Source organism: Acartia tonsa, chromosome 5 (genome assembly GCF_053477335.1).
Source record: "Acartia tonsa isolate MP-2025a chromosome 5, ASM5347733v1, whole genome shotgun sequence".
NCBI lineage: Eukaryota > Metazoa > Arthropoda > Copepoda > Calanoida > Acartiidae > Acartia > Acartia tonsa.
The window spans coordinates 18,307,571-18,328,144 of NC_137264.1; the positions used below are offsets into that span (position 1 = coordinate 18,307,571).

The 20,574-nt window shown below is 32.6% G+C and overlaps 2 protein-coding genes across 7 annotated transcripts; both read left to right on the forward strand.

Moving 5' to 3' along the window:
* On the forward strand, nucleotides 1–8,492 carry LOC145318911 (BTB/POZ domain-containing protein 7). Of its 6 annotated transcripts, none has more exons than XR_013879584.1 (9): nucleotides 1–984; nucleotides 1,276–1,430; nucleotides 1,595–3,277; nucleotides 4,491–4,661; nucleotides 4,961–5,181; nucleotides 5,445–5,650; nucleotides 5,784–5,961; nucleotides 6,247–6,331; nucleotides 8,225–8,492. XR_013879584.1 is itself a non-coding variant. In XM_080160604.1 (9 exons), the coding sequence occupies exons 1-8, from the start codon at nucleotides 600–602 to the stop codon at nucleotides 6,300–6,302; spliced, it is 3,024 nt and encodes a 1,007-aa protein (XP_080016730.1). In that variant the 5' UTR covers nucleotides 1–599; the 3' UTR covers nucleotides 6,303–6,331; nucleotides 7,899–8,492. The 6 variants fall into 6 exon arrangements, 5 of the variants coding, with proteins under 5 accessions (XP_080016730.1, XP_080016731.1, XP_080016729.1 ...); XM_080160604.1 differs by having other exon boundaries at nucleotides 6,278–6,331; nucleotides 7,899–8,492; XM_080160605.1 differs by having other exon boundaries at nucleotides 6,278–6,331.
* A 4-nt stretch (nucleotides 8,493–8,496) lies between these two features.
* Nucleotides 8,497–20,540, forward strand: LOC145318914 (uncharacterized protein B0272.4-like). Its single transcript, XM_080160612.1, has 10 exons — nucleotides 8,497–8,661; nucleotides 9,264–9,330; nucleotides 10,006–10,067; nucleotides 10,805–10,844; nucleotides 12,419–12,525; nucleotides 12,709–12,864; nucleotides 13,152–13,230; nucleotides 13,743–13,792; nucleotides 14,632–14,769; nucleotides 15,199–20,540. Exons 1-10 carry the CDS (start codon nucleotides 8,503–8,505, stop codon nucleotides 15,295–15,297), a joined length of 957 nt encoding a protein of 318 aa, XP_080016738.1. The 5' UTR covers nucleotides 8,497–8,502; the 3' UTR covers nucleotides 15,298–20,540.
* The last annotated feature ends 34 nt before the right edge of the window (nucleotides 20,541–20,574 follow it).

Here is a 20,574-nt window from a genome sequence, read left to right on the forward strand (position 1 = left end):
TTTTCTTTCAAACTTATCTCGTTAATGAAGGATGTTACATAATTTAGACAATCAAAGCCATTGTATGCTTAAATGTGTAGTATTAATGACCCAAATATTTATTCCTGTGTATAATTCATATATTAGCCCCTAAGTGTGTCTTAAATTTATTTTCAAAAAAGATTTCAATTGTAAATTAAATTCTAATTAATTTTTAACTTTCAAAATGTATGACTAAAAATAAACAGAATTTGGCTGAAGTCAGCCTTGCAAAGTCAAAACATTCACAGAAGTTCTAAAATGTTGATATTGATACCAATAAACAACAAATATCTTTTGAAGATCAATTTTTATTATCAAAAAAGATTTTTCAGTTTGATATACTTTTAAAGTTCAAAATATATATAGGTATTTGTGCACCAGGACGTTTTATAATCTTGAGTTTGTTTCAGATAATCATGTGACGTTTAATAAATCTTGCCAAATGTGTTAAAAAATAACACGAAATGATACCTAGAATTCAATAAGACAGATATATTCTGGTTAATAAATCACTGTTTTATCTTTAGCTCTCCAAATACGGGTTTATTCTCTGTTAACAGCAAGAACAAATTAGGGCCATGGGTGTCGGATCATCTCACGAGCCCACCAGCAACTCATGCAGCTCCAGTTCCCTGGTCAATCTCAGGTCCTTTCGTGATCATTCCTACAAAGATTTGGCAGGGGCTGCTGGACAACGCGGCGGCCTTGGCATTGCTGATGACATTGCCATTGGCAATATAAGTGGCGGCAGCGGGATGTTGAACACGAGTAGAGACAAGAAAAAGCAACGACTGCCAAACTTCAACTCATTTAAAAAGCGGATTGTGAAGCATAAAAAGGCGGCGACGGCTGCTGATCATTCAAAGCAGTTCTATGAATATTTTGCGTCGAAATCAACTTCTGTTTTGTCATCCATGTTGGAGCATTATGAAGTATTGTTAGTCCTTAGAGATCTAAAAATTCAGGAAAATGATTGTTTAATTGACAAAATAAGCTAAGGTTATGTAGATCCCATAAAAGTAAAACCAAGTACATTTTGAAACATTAATTCATTCATTCATGTAAATCATACACAAAGGTCAATAAAAAAGATATCCAGATCTTATTATTAATAGTTTTTCAAATATTGTTGTTTTTATTTATTTGTTATTATACTGAGTCTCTTTCTTATTATCAATGCTTGTACAATGAAAAAATTGTCTTATTTTTCGATTATTCCTCTTTAGAGACAGAAACAATCATTTGCAATATTGTAGGCTGACTTGGCTCGCCCTCCTGCACACACCCTCAAACAAAATCTGGAGTCCTTGTTTGTCAGATCTTATTGTCCTGACTTCAAGTTGTTATATCTGGACACAGTTTTTCACGTTCACAAGTCTATTCTTTGGACTCGTTGCCCTTACTTTAAGGTACCTATATATTTTTAAAAATGGCAACAATCATTGCATATAAAACAATATTTATAAGTATCAAACTTTAACCGATTTTAGATGGATATTGAAAAGCTGCTTTGCAAATATTAATTTAAATATTTGTTGTAAGATTTATTATACTAATAAACTTTATTTTTTAGGAGATGCTGTTAGTAGCCGGAGCCCCATCATCAGAACTAGTAGTGAGACTCCAAACACCTGGAGTTGACGTCCCAATGTTCAGCAGTCTGCTCCGTTTCCTGTACACAGGAGAATATCCCAGCCAAGAAATGTCCCCCCGCCAAATTGACATTCTAATATCCCTGGCCCGGGAGTGTGGTGTGCCTAATCTACTGGAAGTTGATCTAGAACATTTATACTTGTCGTGTGAGTATACAGACTGTATTCTAGTCTTTACTCAGGACAAGACTAAAAAATGTGATGGAAGTACACTGCACAATACAGCAAGTACTTCTACAAATAAATTATCAGAATCATCAACAAGTAGCAGTTCATTTATAGGAGCGCAAGCTACTGCATCATGTCACATCGAAATCTCTTGTCATAAAGCCTTGTTATGCGCCAGATCACCGTTTTTCCGCAATCTAATTCTGCGCAGATTACAGTCAGCTGATGCTGATGGAAATGCCACTGGCGCCAACAACAAGGGACCAGCTTTAACAACAGCAACATCTGTTGGTGTAGCACCTAATGTACCTGAACCCATGAAACTTGTCCTAGACGAGTCTGTCATACCAATGAAGTATGCTAAAGTGTTGGCACACGCGCTTTACGTGGACACAATCGACTTTGACCTTGTAGTAGATGAAAAACATGCTGAAAGTGTGGATCGTGTCAAAGACGCCATGGAGCTGTATCAAATTGGAAGATTTTTGGATCTTGACATTATGGCACAGAATTGTGAGGACGCTATTGTTCAGCGGTTGAATGAGACAAATGTTGTTGAGGTTCTTGAGTGGAGTGGTCAGCCGCACGGCTCTGCCTGGGTCCACCGCCAAACTATGCAATATTTGCTGGAGGATTTTGTCCATGTAACCTCATCCGCGTCCCTTGAATGCATTAGCAAGGAAACACTAAAAGCAATCATATCCAGCGACTTTGTACAAGCCAGTGAAACTGATATCTTAAAAGCTGTGATAAAGTGGGGCGAATTAATTGTAGCGCGGCGTGGAGAAACAGCCGCTGCCGCGGCTGCCCTAGCTCTTGGCGCAAGTGCTAGTGGTCTAATAGCGGTTGGCAATGCTAGTAGTAGCGGCGCTAGTGGCAGCAGCAACAGCCGCTCACAGTTGTTGTCTTCTAGCACGAGTGGCGGACGGCACAGACAACGCCAACGCAATATAGGAATTTGTGACAGAGAAGTAGCAGAGGTTGTGCATGATCTCATGAGTTGTGTTAGATTAGAAAATATTTTAGGAGAGAGTGATGTTGTGAGACAGGCTATAGAACGTGGCCTGTTGACCAGACCAAAATACAAATCAAATTCAGCGGCCTACGGCCGCAGCTGCGAATATATGATTGGTTGTGATACGGCAGGAGCCGCCGATTTGTTTGGCTCCCTTGGACATTTACACTTTAGGCCTAGGTTATTTATTCCCCATTATGAACAATGTAAGTTATTGCACTCCGAGAAGACCAGTGATATGAGCACAGATGCAAATTCATTCAACTTTCACAGTATGACCACAGACATGCCAGACGCACTGTATATGGTTAATAAGCCGCGTGGAGTGTGTTTTTCTTCTCGCACCCACAATCACCAGCCGATTCTGCCTGATAATGATAATATCGAGCAGATGGTGGCTAGAATTCATAAACTTTACCAGGTAATAGATTTAGATTATAGGCAGCTAGTAAAATCAAAGAAATAAAACTTTCCAAGAAAAATAGACAAGTTTGATGTCTGTAATCTTGAAGAATTGATAGGTATACCATTTTCTTATAACAGACTTACTAGCTTAAACGTTTACGAATGTTTATAACTCAAACAAGGATGACAACATCCATAAGTAGCGAAGCCCAAAAATTCATGGATGAGAATACGGTTGTTTTCTTAAAACGACAGGAAAATCAATTTTTATATCCCTAACTTAAAAAATTTGGAAAATTAGACTATATACATAAGAGAAATGGAAAAATAAGGAAAAAATTAAAAATAGCCAAAAACCGGCAAAAAAGGCAGTTTGACTGTCATGGTTGTTTTCTTTAAACGACAGGAAATTTAATTTTGATATCTTTAACTGAAAAATTTTTGGAAATCGGACCATATACACCAAAGATATGGAGAAAAATGTGAAAAATACAAAAATAGCCTAAAACCTGTTTAAAGGTAGTCTGACTGTCATAGTTGTTTTCTTTAAATGACATAAAATCTAATTTTGATATCTATAACTGAAAATTTTTTGGAAATCTGACCATAAGTAACAAAGATATGGAGAAAAATGTGAAAAATACAAAAATAGCCTAAAACCTGTTTTAAGGTAGTCTGACCGTCATAGTTGTTTTCTTTAAACGACAGGAAATTTAATTTTGATTTCTATAACTGAAAAAATTTTGAAAATCGGACCATAAACACCAAAGATATGGAAAAAAATGTGAAAAATACAAAAATAGCTTAAAACCTGCTAAAAAGCGCTCCGACCGCCATTGATGTTTTATAGTTAATTGTGCTCCTTATTAATAGGAATGTTGTCACAAAATTTTAGCATTAGATCTTTTATAGGAGCTGAGTAAATACCATTTCCCCCATAGCGTTACGGACTGACTGACTGACGGACAAAGTGAATTATAGAGTAGCTTCGCTACTAAAAAGGTGCTATGTACATTACACATGACATTACCTAGTTGTGGAGTATGTTCCCTTTAACTAACCTATATAGGTATGAAAATTGAGATATAAAAGAAAATTTTATGAATTTTATGAAATAAAGGCTTTTGTACATAAGGGATTTGTATGTCTGCAAGGAGATCAATCTTTTTATCATTTAAAAATTGCTCTGGTTCTTCAAAAACTTAATCTTGTTTTTTATTACTTTTTAGTCCAAAGCTGTGCAGCGGGCACTAGGCTCCTCGTTGGCCGACCACCACCAGTTCATGCTTCAGCTAGAACTGCGGGTGGTCAGGGAGTTCAACCTGCCAGACACTTTCGTGTCCGTCCTGCAGAATGCACTGGAGGGTGGCTCTGTCATGTATGACCAGGATGATGATAAGGTTTGCAATGTTGCATCTTTTAAGTTTCTCTATATTACGTTACCCCATCTCTAAAAATCGCCTCTTTTCTTTTCGCAAGCAGAACTTTGAATGCAAATTTTTATCTTTTTAATGACCAACACATACAAGAAGCAAGTTAGGAGCAGACAAATTTGTGTCAGTCATAAGAGTTTATTAATAAAGTTCATTCCAATTTTATTTATCTACAGAAATCTTTTAAATGACAACATTATAGTTTGAAATTTTTTTAGATACTTTTTTTCGTATTGAACAATATATTCTTATTTTAAAATTTGCAGGACAACTATGACTCCTATCCACGGTGCGGAAGTAGTGGAGGAACTCTACAAATGTCCTCTGGTTGTTGTACACCTTGCTCAAGCTCCCAACAGAGGGAGTCCATAATACCCGACATAGCTATGGCCTCCTCCTCCATGAGTTCCTTGTGCCTGTCGCAGCAGCACAAGGCAATATCTATATCGTCGCCATGGATTTCAGGAGCTGGCTCTTCTAGTAGTAGGTAAAAGGATTTTTTCATGAATGGAATTTTAAGAACTCTTCTGAAGTTTTTATAGTTGACTGGCTTAAAAGGATTGGCTTATATAAACAACGTTTAATGTTTAATTGTATAAATGTTTGTTTTTTGTAGGTATTCTCTCATTGTTAAATAGATAATCTGCCCTTATCTATTGATTACAAAAATAGAGCTTAGATATAAATATTTTGTAAAGCATCCTAAAATTAAACCTTTTGCATTTAATTAAAAATAAATTATTTTTACAGATGTATGTACAGCAAGTCTTTCAAACCCAGTCCAGATCTTGTCGTTGGCACTGTTTCGGCTGCCTTCACCGGAGCAACGGGCGGCGGTTACGGAGCCGTCGGCGGCGGCAGCTCAACGTGTACAGTTGACACAGTGATGAGTTCGAGTCTTACCATGTATTCGTCTCATGATCTGTCTGGACTTAGACAAGAACACAAGCATCAAGGTATTTGGAAATAAAAATCTAGATTAGCAAAAACGTTGATTTTTTTTTATTGAATTAAACTTCATTGTCCCAGAATCTACAAAATTATTAAAAAGTATGTACTTTATAAAAATAAAATTCTTTAACATTACAGGATCACGAGGTATGCCTGGAAGCGGCGACGGCGTCATGCGCAGGCATGCCTCTGCCCAGCTGGATGACATCCCCACGGGGGCTAACCTACACATGGGTCAGATCTCACCGGGTGGACACAACCCGATGCGTATTCAAGCACATAATCAAAATCAGAAACATAGACACCACCCACATAGGTTTTGTTGACATAGATTTTAAAATAGGATTTTTAAATTTTTCAATCCTAAGGTTCTTAATACTTTTGGGGATAGATAGATTGCAGTCAATTGCCTATTTTGTTTCTGAATAATGAAATAACATACAAAAAGGTAAAGATCTACGTGAGAATAATCTACAAATAAGCCAAAATTAATCATCCCCAAAAGTTTTCGGGGTCTACTTCTTTCTCCCAAGATATCCCCAACAATACCCACAGTCTTCTGGAGTTGTCATTATTTTACAAAGAAATCCATTAATTTTAGTCAACACAACCTTACACTCACCTAATAACAGGTTTTTTCGTTTTTGCTTACCATAGTAATAATTTAAATATAAAATATCATGTAGGTATAGTAAACTATGCAAAATTCAATTTTTCACAATTTTATTGTAAAAATTCTCTAAAACTGTAAGATAAAATCGACTAAACATTGTTTTTCTAATAAAAACTGAAACTCATTGTAAAGGTTGTGAAAATCAAACATAGCTTTCCTCGTTAAACTGGCTTTAAGTCTTAAAAATTAAATTAAATAATAATGGATATATCAATAGCTACCTAAAAAAAAAAAATTTTGGAAGAAATTAAAGTTGCCCTCTAAAAAATTAATGTAAATATATATAAATCAAATTTAATTAGCACAATACTCCTTATGCTAATAAATTCTTTTATTTCCAGTCAAAGTACTTTAAACCTATCTAAAATTAAAACAATGTATGTATACCCTAGGTATAAATTGTAAAAAATATAAAAATGTTAAATTTTAGATAAGACATTAGATTTAAAATAGCAGTTATGTTTTAAAAATTTTCAAGGTAAATTGATAATAATAGGGCATAAACTTCATTGTAAAAGGTATCATACTACATATTTCATCTTTATTATTAGTACTCATTTAAATATTACCACATTGTCTTCATACCTTATTATTGCTATTTTTCTAATTGTTACTTTTTGAAACAAAAACTTAAATCGATAGAAATTATAATATTTTCATGCTTCAAGAAAAATTTTCTCTGATATCAGTGAATATGTATGCCTGTTTAGCGAGAGAATCACCATAAGTTACCTTCCTTAATTTCTCATCATAGCTAGCTAGGAACTGTTACCCTGTTGGATCACCTTTCCAGCCTAACTTTAAAAAAAGCCACAAATATATTTAGAAATAAAAAAAATATCCATGTGAAACGTCTCCTTTTTCCCCTCAAAAAAACTAGGTACTAACTCGATTTAGGAAACCAGAAAAGATTGTATATTAGTTTTATCCTTATTCCTTATGAAAATAATAAGAGTAATGTTATAAAAGAAAAAAACTTGAAAATACTAACAATCTATCGATTAAACTAGTTTTTGTTTTACTGTTTAGAATTATAGAATCTCATGATGTGATACAGACATATTTGATTAATCCCAAACCTCTTGTTATAAACTTTATAAATACCAGCAGAATCTTTCGCCCCCCGAGGCCTAAAACACCCTCATATCTTTAATTACCACTAGGCCTAGAATGCACAACTTAACCTAATCTAAAAAAAAACAACATTACAATTTCAAAAATTTTCATGTTTTTGATTAATATTTACAGAATTTACCTAGATTCCTTTAAAAGTTTCATTTTAAAATATATTTTCAAGATAAAAGAGTTGCTGTGCACAACTGTATGGTTACTAAATATTCCCTAATAATATATTTTGCCAAAATCATAAATATTATCAGAAACTCTACAAGTGTTTGTCATGTAATGTTATTTTACCTAGGTACTCGATGCAAAATCCCTTTTCCATTTTTTAGCAGGAAACCCCATTTTTATTTACCGCAAACATTGCTCGATTTAATTCATTAGCAAAAGCTAAATATCAGAATAAAATTAAGATAAAATAAAGTTAGTTATTTCACTAAGTGTTATTGCTAATTTAGATAGACTGACATCTTTACTTCATCAAATGTGATTCGTAAGATTTTTATATATTATCTGTATGAATTAAGTAAGAATATAAATATTTCAAGCATAATTTTTTAGACAGGTTTTAAGCCATGATTTTTAGTTATGTTTCCGCGGTAAAACCATATAATTCCATATGAGATCCAACGGATTCGAAGCCGTAACGGAAATTTTTAAAACTCTAATTAATATATTTCAGTGATAGAAATTCACAAAACCTTTCCTTTCACGAAGATAAAGAAATATTTTTTTTTAAAATTTATGTAACTTTTAATGTTTCCTATGATAAGTTTATTGCTAGTTATTTTTTAACAAAATGTATGTAAATAATATCATTCATTTTATCCTATACAATTTTAGCTTTAGAAATTACATAATTTAAAGACTTAAAAAGTTTTATTGTAAAAAAAATATACCAATTAATAATATTATATACAAATTTTAATTATCATTGTTTTTTATGAAAAATTTTTGAATTGTAGAATTTATGTAAATCCTTTATGATTATAAATATTATGTATGAAAAATTAATAAAAAAGATCCTTGCAATCTGACAAGTTAGTTGCTAGTTTTCAGAAAATGTTTGGTGGAAGTACAGTACAATGTTTGCGACTAAGTGTACGGTTACACAGTTCAGTTCAGCTGAATTGTACAGCTGTGGCCAATTTTCATACATCAAGTGTCATATTTGGAAGCCCAGCAGATTCTTTGGGCAAATTCAATGCTAAGCTAGTCAAGGTAGAGTTAAGTTTTTAAAAATAATTATATTTCAACTAAGGGAAAAAACATTTATGTCTTCATCTCAAAAGAAAATAGCAGGGTGTCGGAGCCGTATGATTTTGATGCGGCTCCGGCTCCGCGGAGCCGTATTTGGAAATACGGCTCCGGCTCCTACCTTAAAATTAATATATCAATTTTTTTTTCATTATTGAATTTGATAAAATAAAATAAATAATATAAAATATTTTGCTTTTATTTGATTAAAGCTATATAAAAGTAGAAGGATGTGTGTCTATTTGTTAAGTAACAATAGTTTTTCAGTTTATTATATGGAAATAGACCGTTGCCAAATTATAATATTACTTAAAAAAATCATTTTTAGCTAGGCCGGAGCCGTTTTTAACAAAAAATCCGGATCCGGCTCCGGCGCCACCAAAAATGTTGCTGCTCCCGGTTCCGGCTCCGGAACCCTGGAAAATAGATTGCAAATTGAAATAAAAACAAGTTAAAATGTACCCCATACCAATTATTACCTACCAAAGTACCTATTTATTTTTAATTTCAACTGTCTTTTATTTCTGAAATAGTATTTATTGTTTTGACTAAGTAAATATTTTAAGGTTGAAAAAAAGAACAATGTTACAACACTAACTATGAATGACCCTAAGAAGTTAAATGGATGGACAGGTTACTATTTTATTTGGTAGAAAAAATGGTGGATACACCAACCCTTTTCTTGCGCGCGATAGATAAAGGAGGGGATAATTTTTCCGAGAGTTTCAACCTTCCCAGTATAAAAGCATACAATTATGGGTCCTTACCAGGGTTTCGGATCCGGATCCGCATGGATCCGCATATTTTTGAGTCCAAGTATCCGGATCCTTGGACTCAAAAAAAATGCGGAAAAGATGGAAAAATCTACCTAAATTTATATAAAATCTCAGACATTCTCTTGATGAGAGCCAATCTTTAAGGTTTGCGTTCAGACTTGAAAATTAAAAATTTTTGACTTCGTATTAAAGAATAAAATTTTTTTTGAAAAATTTGGTGATTTTATTTTTATTGTCAAGGATCCGGATCCGCACTGACCAAATTTTGAGGATCTGGATCTGCATACAATCAATGCGGATCTGAAACCCTGGTCCTTACATGTGGATGAGAAGTTTCTATAGCCGTCTTGAACTCGTGTCTAGCTCTACACGTTTAGATTCTACAACCCAAAACGTTTCTATAGTAGAATGGCTATTACTTCTGGAAAAGCTGAAGCAAATTGGTTCAGTCGTCTCTATGGATCGGTAGGTTAAGGGGTTCACGTGTGCTTCACTAACAGTGTAAGAGATTCTACAAAGTTTTCTTGTTTAGGTCCAATGATGATTACTGTGCGTCAGTTGTTCAAGGATTACGCAAAAGATGAGGAAACTAAGGTGTGAATCTTTAATATCTCTTGATCGGATGTGTATTTTTACATCGTTCACCTATATGAAATAATTTTCATTGAAATAGCAATTAATTCCCAACAATATACCTTAGAGTAAAGACTGAAACTGTTTGACATATAAAATTCTAACAGTGGGAAAAAGACCCCTAAACTTTGAAGTAAAAATATTGGCATTTGGTTTTCTTTATTGCTGGAGACTCGAGAGAAAAAAAAATACGCAAAAAGCGGCTTAGATACAAAGATATACCTTATTAGGTATCTATCAAATAAATATTCTTGCTGGAAAGACTTGTCACAACCAAATTCCATATGATGTCTGTCCTTTCCCTCTCACAGTGCCCTCTTTACCGAATAACCTTTAAAATGAATAAAAAGATTGGATCAGTTGCAGTTCGCTGTAAAATGTTCCTAGGCTCGATTATCTCCAAAAATCTTATGAACTTTAAAGGCTACTAGCAGAGAAACGGGGCTGAACGCACAAAATTCTAATTTTACGCGTGTTTTTTTTTGCAGTGCACCGTTTGATTTAAGCTATTCCATAGTATTATAGACCTTTAATGTCTCTTATAACGATGGGGTGCGAGTATAACTTGTACATTTAGTCGTTTGGCAGTTTTTAGAGATATGAAGATAATCGATCCCAGGAATAATTTACCGTGAGCTGCACCAGATCCCAAAATTGCCCTTTTATTTACAATGTAATTAAAAAAATATCATATTTAGGTACTTGTTCTAACCGGGGCAGATCCTTATTATTGTGCAGGTAATTTTAGAAGGAAAAAACAACGATTACAAAATCAAAGTTGGAGAACAAATAAATTTACAGTATTTATGATTTTGAAGAAAATGAATATTATTGAGAAGATTAAACTAATATATATATAGAGTGATAAATAGCTGTGTAACCCTTTCCTTTTTCAAGGGCCTTGTACCGTCTATGGGTTGGGTCTTTGGTTTCAGCGGAATCTTTCAAAAATGTAAATATAGCCGGGTGCCGACAAAAGAACATAAAGCAAATTGTAAACTAATGTGAACTCAAGGACGCCTTTTACTTTGAATTGGGGGTTCCATACGTTCAAGAGGGTAATCTAACGTATTTTTAAAAAACTTTTGGGGTGTTAAAAAAGAGGTTTCAAAGTCTAAAGGGGTAAACACCCCTTTACTTGGATATCTATGTGTGAGTTATAATGATTTCTGCATTTTTATCTAGTTAAATTTGTTTTGCATTTTCGTTTGCTGAAAAATATTTCGAAAATTATTTATTGATCTCTTAAAACTGACAATAACTTAATTACTTAAAATGAGGACATAGTTAATTTGCCACCACCTCAGGGAGAGTTCAACCCTTTACAGAAAAATAATTGAAAACAACGTAAATTCAGGCAAAAATTAAATTTGGGAACATCTTGATAATTATGATTTGCAAGAAAATATTCACATTAATAGAAAAAATGTTTTGTTAATCACAAATAACTAGATTTAAAATGCAGTTGTGTAAATGGAAAAAAGGAAAATTGTCCCTTTCTTTTCAAAAAGAAAAAGTAAGCATAAAACAGCTGAATTTAGAAAGCAAAGTTTAATAGAATTATTTATCGTCTGCAGAATTTTAGGTCTTTGCAATTGGAAAGCATTTAGTAATCTGTTTATACATCTATTCTATAAATTTATTTTGAGAACATAGAGAAAAAAATAAAAGAGAGGAATCGAAGCAACTAGAAGACGAAAATAGGCAGTGGGCCTAGAGGCCTACTCAGCGCTGTTGCCGCGCTAAAATTTATTGCTATTCCACTACTTTTCAAATGGGAAGATTAAAAATTATTTTAAAAATTTTTTTTTTACTTTTTACTATTTCCATATTTAGGGCAAGAATATTAGATTAGATATTTTCGTTTTAATGTTTTAATTAAAAATTACATAGAATTTTATTTTTTATTTAAAAAAATTTGTTCATGAAAGATGAATCCTTCTATTTCTAAAAAGGGGAAAATTTTTTTTCATAATGAACATTCAGCTGATTCTGACCGCCCACGGCTGTTTGCTAAATATCGCTTTTCTTTTTATTCACATTATTATTTATGATTGACTTACAAAAAGCCCTGGGCGGCTTTAATTTAATTAACATCTTTAAAAAAGACGTTGAGTCTTATAAACTGATTATAGGTTGCTACGATTCCTATATTGTACTTTACTGTTACAATGATTCATCATACAATGTTTGAATTTGATAGAATGATTCTAACAGAACATTAGGATTTACGGAAGGACACAGAATTTACTACAGTATTTTCCTAACTACTAAGCATACAATTACACAGACTCAATAATTTAACTTTGAAGGTGTAAATCTAGCAGCGACTATGGCCCCAATGCACCCAAAGAAACTTAGAGAAACAATCAGAGTTAATAATCAAGCCTTGTTCGATGCCTTCCTAGATTTTCCTAAGGTAAACATTACTTTTTTTGTTTAAAAAAAATTATATACCCAATACAGTTAGTTTCTTAAAACAAATATTACTCTTTAAGTCGAAAATGTGAAGAATTAAAAACATATGATGTTTATGATTACTTACTGGACTAGCTGGGGAAATTAATTAAATAGAATTGTTAGAAATCTTATTTATTTTTAGCCAATTTTGATAGCAGCCAACGGCCCTGCCATCGGGGCCAGTGTTACCTCTGCCACAACCTGTGATGCCATACTGGCCTCTGAGAAGGCCACCTTCAATGTACCTTTTGCAGCCCTGGGCATTCCTCCAGAAGGCTGTTCTAGCATTCATTTTGAGGTAAGTTTCCTTTCGTAAAATTACTTAAGTTATAGCTCAAAGTTAAATTGTGCAGTAAAATGTCAATTAAATTACACCAAAGAAAGTTTAATTTTTGGGACACCTGTCATATCTACCTAATTAAAGCAAAAATATAACAGGAGTTAAATCGCCAAATAGTTGTTTATCGTCAAAACTACTCAGTATACTAAGAAATGGATGTAGAATATACGTGGATACATTGACAGGGTAAAAATTGTCAATTTAGATAAATAACACGGACATCACTTATTGGTCCATTTTTATAGAGAATGATGGGTAAAGACGTAGCTGCTAAATTATTAAACGAAGGCTGGAAACCTAATGGCAAGGAAGCGGCTGAAATAGGTAATCTATTATACAAAGTGAAAGTAGAACGATGTATGCCTGTCTGTCTGTTTGTACCGAAGGATCTCGCTAACCGCTTAACGTATTGGGTTCTCCTTAACAGAGTAGCTTCTCATAGGTCCCGGTTTATAACTATTTTGGAAGAGGGTACCGGCCTCCCAAGAGTAATCGCCCCCAGAAAAATTCACCCCCCCCCCCCCCTAAAAAAAAAAAAAATGGGTTTTGTGATTCAACTCACCCCTCCTTAAGTGCCCCTCGAGGCCTCTAGGCCCTAGGGGGGGGGGGGGGGGGGGGCGCTAGTTGAAATAAGATACTGACTGTTATTATATTGGTGTTACTCATTATCAAATGTTATATTTTAATGCCATTTGGGTATTATAAAGTAGGTACTTATATGCAATCGAAAATAGGATTTACATTATAATTGGCAAATATTTTTGTGTAAAAAATAATATTATAGGTATAAGAAGAATAAATAGAAACACAATTATAAATATTATTATCTGTTGCAGGAATGGCCATGGAGGTTGTTGCACATGAAAAGTTAATGCCAAGAGCTCAGGTACCAAAATTTATTTTACCAGAGTTCCAGCAAAGAAGCTTCTTGCTCTTATTTCACATTTCAATTTTCACCTTTTAGTGTTCGACAAAGGACTATGGGGCTTAATTTATTTCACTAGATCCTGTTTATTTATCATAATTTAAAATGTGAAGAATCATTCATTAAATGTGAAAATAAAATAGCCTAAAACCATCACAGGGCTATGTTAAGCTAACCTAAAATAGAGAACCTAATCGGATCAGTAGTTGTTGAGACTTAAGCTTCAGAAGAAAAAAACTTTCTACTTTGTATACCTAACTAACGGCTTCGCCCCTAGCCTCTAGGGGCTTTGCCCCAAGAGGTGATAAAAATTTTTTTTTGGCGAAATACGTAAAAGGACCAAGGAAATCCCCTACCAAAAAAAAAAAAAAAAAAAAATGTGGGGGGGGATTTTTTGGTTTTGGGGGGGTTGGGGGTGTCCCACCCCCCAAGAAAATAGACTAAAACCACCACAGGACCAGTATGTTTTCCCGTAAGAGTAGAATCCGATCGGTTCAGTGGTTACCGAGATCTTAAGGGACGGACGGACAGACAGACAGACAGACGGACGGACGGACAGAAAGACAGACGGACAGACATCGTTCTACTTTATATTATAGATAATGGATTAAAAGATAAACATATACTTGCTGTGTACAAATATTACTAAAAATTTCCTGAAAATTGTAAACTAATCAGTCTTACTGGATTCATATACATAAATGCAAACATTCATTATTAGCATGTAGCTACTTCAGTATAAAGGTCATACACTTTCAATACTTACTACAACCTCTAACTAATTGTTTTTTAATGTACAGGAAATAGCCGAAAGTTGGGTAAAATCCGGGAAAAAGAAGTCAATTCCCGGCGGCGGGACTGTTGAAGAATATAAGAAAGTTAATGCTAAAGAATCTGAAGATTTGGCGGATGCTTTCTTGTCCTACAAATTTCTTGATGTAAGTATTAAGTAGCGCAGCTACTCTAAAAGCGTGTGTGTGTTTCATATGTTTGAGTGTAGTAAACTACACATTAGCATATATAATAATTAATAAAGGTATTGTATCACATATAAGGTCTATTAATGTTGGACTTTTCAACTTATTTATTAAACCTTTTCACTTTTAAGATTTTGATTCAATGGTTCTTATTATTAGTATAGTTTTGAAAACCTCCTAAACAGCCACCTCTAAAAAATTTGTTTGATTGGCAAACTTTATATATATCTACGCTATCTAGCCTGGTTCCATTTTTTTAAAACTATACTGGCTAAAACTAACACAAACAGTCGTATTTGGGGTTTTACTCCTTTATAGAAGGAAAAGTTAGCTGTTTCCATAATGAAAGATAGAAATTTTTGGAAAAATTATCTTCTCTCTTATTTTTAGGCTCAATATAACTTCCTGATGTCGAAGGGTAAGAAGAGTAATGCTCGAGTATTTTGGTGGGTCAAAACCCTCAGACCAATCTGGGGAAGAATGCTGTGATAGAATCATCCTTCGTTAGAAAAATTATTATTTAACCATTATTGTTACCAAATTTGTCACTTTAAAGAAAGGTTAGGACTTTTCTTTTTTGACCCAAAAAGTGTCTAAATTAAAAATATTTATTTAGCTTTATTTCTAAATCATAAATTAATAAAAATGTTAAACTTTTGTTGTTTATTTTAATAATTTTGGATGAAAGTGTTACTCCTTGCAACCAACAGAACATTTTTTATTTAGTAGTTTCCCATCATTGCCCTCTTTAAAGTAAATGTCTGGAAAGTCACAATGTTTTCCTTTTATGTAGGTTTCAAAAAGTGACCCTCAGCCTTTGATAGGTAGTAATAATACAAAATTTTGATACATTTTTATCCTGATAAGATTTAGAAAAGGGAGAACAAATACTCTAAATTAATCTACAAACCTTTAATTCCCAAAAAGTTTTTATCTTCGAAAATCATAATTTAACAGTCATCCATTTGGTGGAAGATTAATTTATCGTTCAGTGTTCTATTGTTGAGTAAAATGGATTTTTTGACGCGATTTTTGTTCGACAAATTTAGCCATCTTTACTGATAACTATGTATTACATAATACAAATAAAATAATGAATTTATAACTTGTTTATCTTTAAAGTTAAAACTTTTTTTTTTAAGATAGCAACAAGTTTTTTTTATCAAAACTAAATTTAAGTTACAAGCACATAATAATTTTTTTATGAAGCGAAGTTTGTAAAATGCAAAATACTCCAATATATTGTTATATAAATGTATTCAAAATACATATACATATAGTCAAGTTAATATTTTTCTTAATAGATAATAGTTATACATTTATTTGCCATATTTAGATTTATTTATAGTTGCATTTTTTTGTTAAAAATTAACTTTGTTAGTTTACTTTCAACCATTAATAAAATAGAAATGATATATTTATATTTATTTATCTCCACTATTTTCAGATAAATGTTATAAAATGAAATAATGTATTAATAGTTGTTTATCGCATCGTATCATTGACAGCTTTTCTGATATTGAAATTAAAAATTAAAACCCGTTTTATTAGCCGTAATAGGCCCGGTCTAACAAAACAGGTATTAATTTTATAAGTTTTAATTTTAATATTCTTATGTATTTTATAATATTTTTGTTATACGATGCTATGCATGATTTTTCAGTATGGTTGATAACTGGTTCTAATCCAGTGGATATTAATCGGGTTTCGAATCCATACTGGTTAGTATTTTTTGGTTAAATCATTATTATGTACGGCTTTTTTTGTTTAAGCCTTTTTTCAAAAGATTAGGTAGTATTGTCCGTTTTGTGTAATTCAGTAAGCTGTTAAAGCGATCGATTAGGACAGACAACTCCTTTAGAGCATGGCTTCGAAACCGATTAATATCCGCTAAATAAAACCGGTTCTCAACCATAATGAATAATAATATATAGCATCGTATACAGATAATATTCCACCAATCTTTAAAAATTTCATATATGAAAGTGTTGTTAACCTGGGCCTTTAGACAATCGGGGATAGCAAAACTGGTTTTCAATCATATCAATATTTCATTTTAATATTCGCGGAAAGCTGTCTAAATAAATATTAGGTACATATATTAGATTTAGTACCTATTAGTTATTTGTTTTCTTAAAAAATCTCGTGTTCAACTAATATCTAAGTTCTTATCATAAACGTGCATATTATAGTATTATGAATTTACTATTCATCCGTCCACACCTTTAGTACACACTATTAGAATAGCAGAATACTACAAAACTTATTTTCTATCAAAGAATGAAGAAACTAATTTTTATTAAATACAATAAGATTTTTAGGACTTGAAACTATCTTTTTATGATTTATTTAACATTCTTTTTAAAAAACCAAGTAGCTGCGCCCCTAGCATTTAGAGGCTCTATATTCGAAGAGTTAGTTAAGGGGGCAGATGTAAGTCCTAAAACTATCTCCTAGTGGTTAGCAAGATCTTGGCGGACAAGGAAACTTGTGACAGGTGTAGTCATTCACAAAAAAAATTAATGATAATTATACTGCTGAGATTAATGCCCATTACCGTTCTCCCCCCCCCCCCGGCCCCCTTCCTCCTCAAAAGCCCTCCTTTAAAACTATGTGCACGCAACAGATTTTCTGTCTATTCTACAAAATATAACTCCAAGATCTTATCTAAACAGTGTTTATAAGTTTTGATAAAGAAACTTAAATAACAATTTGACGTCTTTAGTTCCATCTTGATAAGAGTTTTAGTGAGGTTTTTAAATTTATAGAAAAATTTATAAATTGAAGAATTTTGACAAAGCAGCAGTAATGGGGGTATTTTTAATGCAACCATCTCGTAATTAATGAGTAAATGGCACTTAGAATTCCAATTTCGATCTGAAATTTTGTATGAGTAATCCTTGGTAGGTCTATTTTTCCTAAATCGAACAAAAAGTTGAATAAGTAACGGCCGGCGGATCAGCCGCTTAGCCGTTTTTTTTGCCTATTTTCAGGGCAAATTCATTATTAATTACGTAGGAATCAACTTTTTAAAACATATTTTTGGTTTAATTCATGTTAAATGATAGCAATAACCATTTTAAAATTTCTAGTACCAACAGCTACCGGCTAGATCCGTTTGATAACGTTTTAGAGCGGCAAAGAGTATTATGTTGAGAAAGGTTTCGTGACTAATTTGCCCACAAGATAGCCAAAAATTGGCAAAACGGCTGAGCCGTTAGCCGTTACTTTTCCAACTTTATGTTCGATTTAGGGAAAATAGACCTACTAAGGATTACTCATGCAAATTTTCAGATGGAAATTCGAATTCTAGAAGCCATTTACTCATTGATTACGAGATGGTTGCATTAACCCCCCCCCCCCCCTTTAATTTGGGTAGTACTCCATGGGTATGTCCGAACGTACGTCAAGTTGTCTCTGAAATACTTTCTTTATTGAAATATAAAGTTGTAAAATCTGCTCCTTATAAAAGTAAATGCTGTTTGGTCGATTTAAATTATTAAACACACCTGCCAAAAAGTGACAATTTAGTTCATAGCTTGACATTATATTAGTGGACATAGTTGATTATGCCATAATCTATTTAGATATTTCCAAGCTATTGATCTATATTTTAAATGTAATAGGAAATCTTATTTGTAGTCAAATATATCAAGGTATTATGTGTATTATAAGTTTCTGTGAGTTCTTAAAATTATGCATCGAATGGTTGTATGAAAAGTGTGATTTTATACCAATTGTAATCGAATAAATATGTGATATCTAAATGAAGTGATATTCTGAATAACAGTAGAAAAAAGTTTCAATAGATAGTATGTAATGTCAAAATTAATGTTTAAGTTCACTATAGTGTGCTTTAATTAACTTTTTTTTATTTTTTTTTATGGTAAATCCCTCCTATATCTTCCTTTACACACAGGAATATGTATAAACAACAAGCGAAATAAATCTAAAATCATATATGGGGGGGCAGATGAAGATGTCGTCAATTTTACTGCGTATTGCCCACAACTACAGCTGAAAATCACGTTTAAGTTTCGTGAATTTTTTCGAATTAATTTCGTTGTTGATATAACCTTTTACAACTACTACACCCTTTTTATACTGTACCCTAGCTTAAACTAAGTAAGCATAACAAATACGCTTTTTTCTTTAAAAGTAAAGATTCTTAATAGTCATGCATTTAAAACTGACAAAAAAGTGTATTTAGAAAGTAAAATGAGTGCTGACAGTAGATTCATATGCTGGATGTTTGGAGGATTTATTCTAGCATTTCTGCTTTATGTCTCACTAGTTCCCTTCATTTTGATGGCTGACAATCCTGAATAGAAATAATACCTTCAGGATAGATTTAAGAAATTGTACAAATTTACCTGAAAGAAATATAAAAAGTGCCTTCACATATCATACCTATTCAATTTATTTTTAATAAAAATTATCAGTTAAATAAAAATGTATATAAAAATATCATGCGCTCAACTTATTCAAATAAGAGAAACCCTTTTAGTTTCTCTAATGTGTTTTGATGCCGTTTAAATAATAAAATCTAAATTATCATCAAATTCTAGTGTTTATATTTCTAATGCTTATAGCTTTCAAACATCTAATGTAGTTTTAGAAAAGACTTAAAAATTTAAGTTGGTACATTAACATAATTTCATTATATGAAGCTCATGAGTTTTTTTAATTGGAGCTTATTTGATTGACATCAGAGCTGGATCTTTAAATGTGTAGCCGTTGGCGTGGCTGTAGCCGTGGCCGTAGTCATGGCTGTAGTTGTAGTTGTAGTCGTAGTCATAGTCATAGTCGTAGCCGTAGCTGTAGCCGTAGTCGTCGCCACAGTGCTGCTAATAAAACATGGATTTTTAAATGATTTTACAGAAGTGCAATGCCGGCTATCCTAGAATTATGGATATCTAAAATCTTTTATGGCCCACCTAAAAATAAATTATTTTCATCAAAGAAATGAAACTATAACGTCTAATTTTTGAAGTTTTTTATACAAAATTACTATTTTAATAATAAACTTTAAATGTTTTGAGGTTTTTACGTATTATTACTATCATTTTTACAAAACAAATTCAAAAAGTGGTTGTATGAAGGTAGTAAACAGTGTATAACAATAATTTGATTAATTTAGCCCTCTAACTTCCACAGTCTCCAAACAGTCAAATTAATTAATAAAATTGTTTACTAATATTTTTTAAAAAGAAATAATTTTCTTTTCTATCAATAATATTGTAGTAATAAATCAAAAAAAAGTGTATTTTAAGTATAGTATTATTTATTTTAAGTTGTCCCTTAAAAGGCTAGACAGGCAACATGAATGGCGGGTTGGGTCATTATTTTTCTTCATTATTTATACATTCATTTAATTATAATTCATATAAACTTCACTTTCAATAGGTTTACGTTAAAATTATCAAATTACTTGTGGCTTTAGCAACGCTTTAGCCACACTAACGGACTGTGGTCACTTTTAGCATGGTTAACCACGCTATGACTACGACCACGCGTTGCCAATATGATTTAAAGATCGCATTTTTTTTTGTGGCCACGGCAACGCGTGGTTAATATGATTTAAAGATCGCTATTAGGTTGGTGGCTGTAACTCTGACCACGACTACGGCAACGGCTACGCTTTTAAAGATCCAGCTCAGTATTAAATTGCTTAATATTTTAGTACATATTTAATACTTAAATTAATGTATATTTTTATAATGTTTCAGAAATGATGTCCTCAGATACTTGGTTGATAGCTCTGCT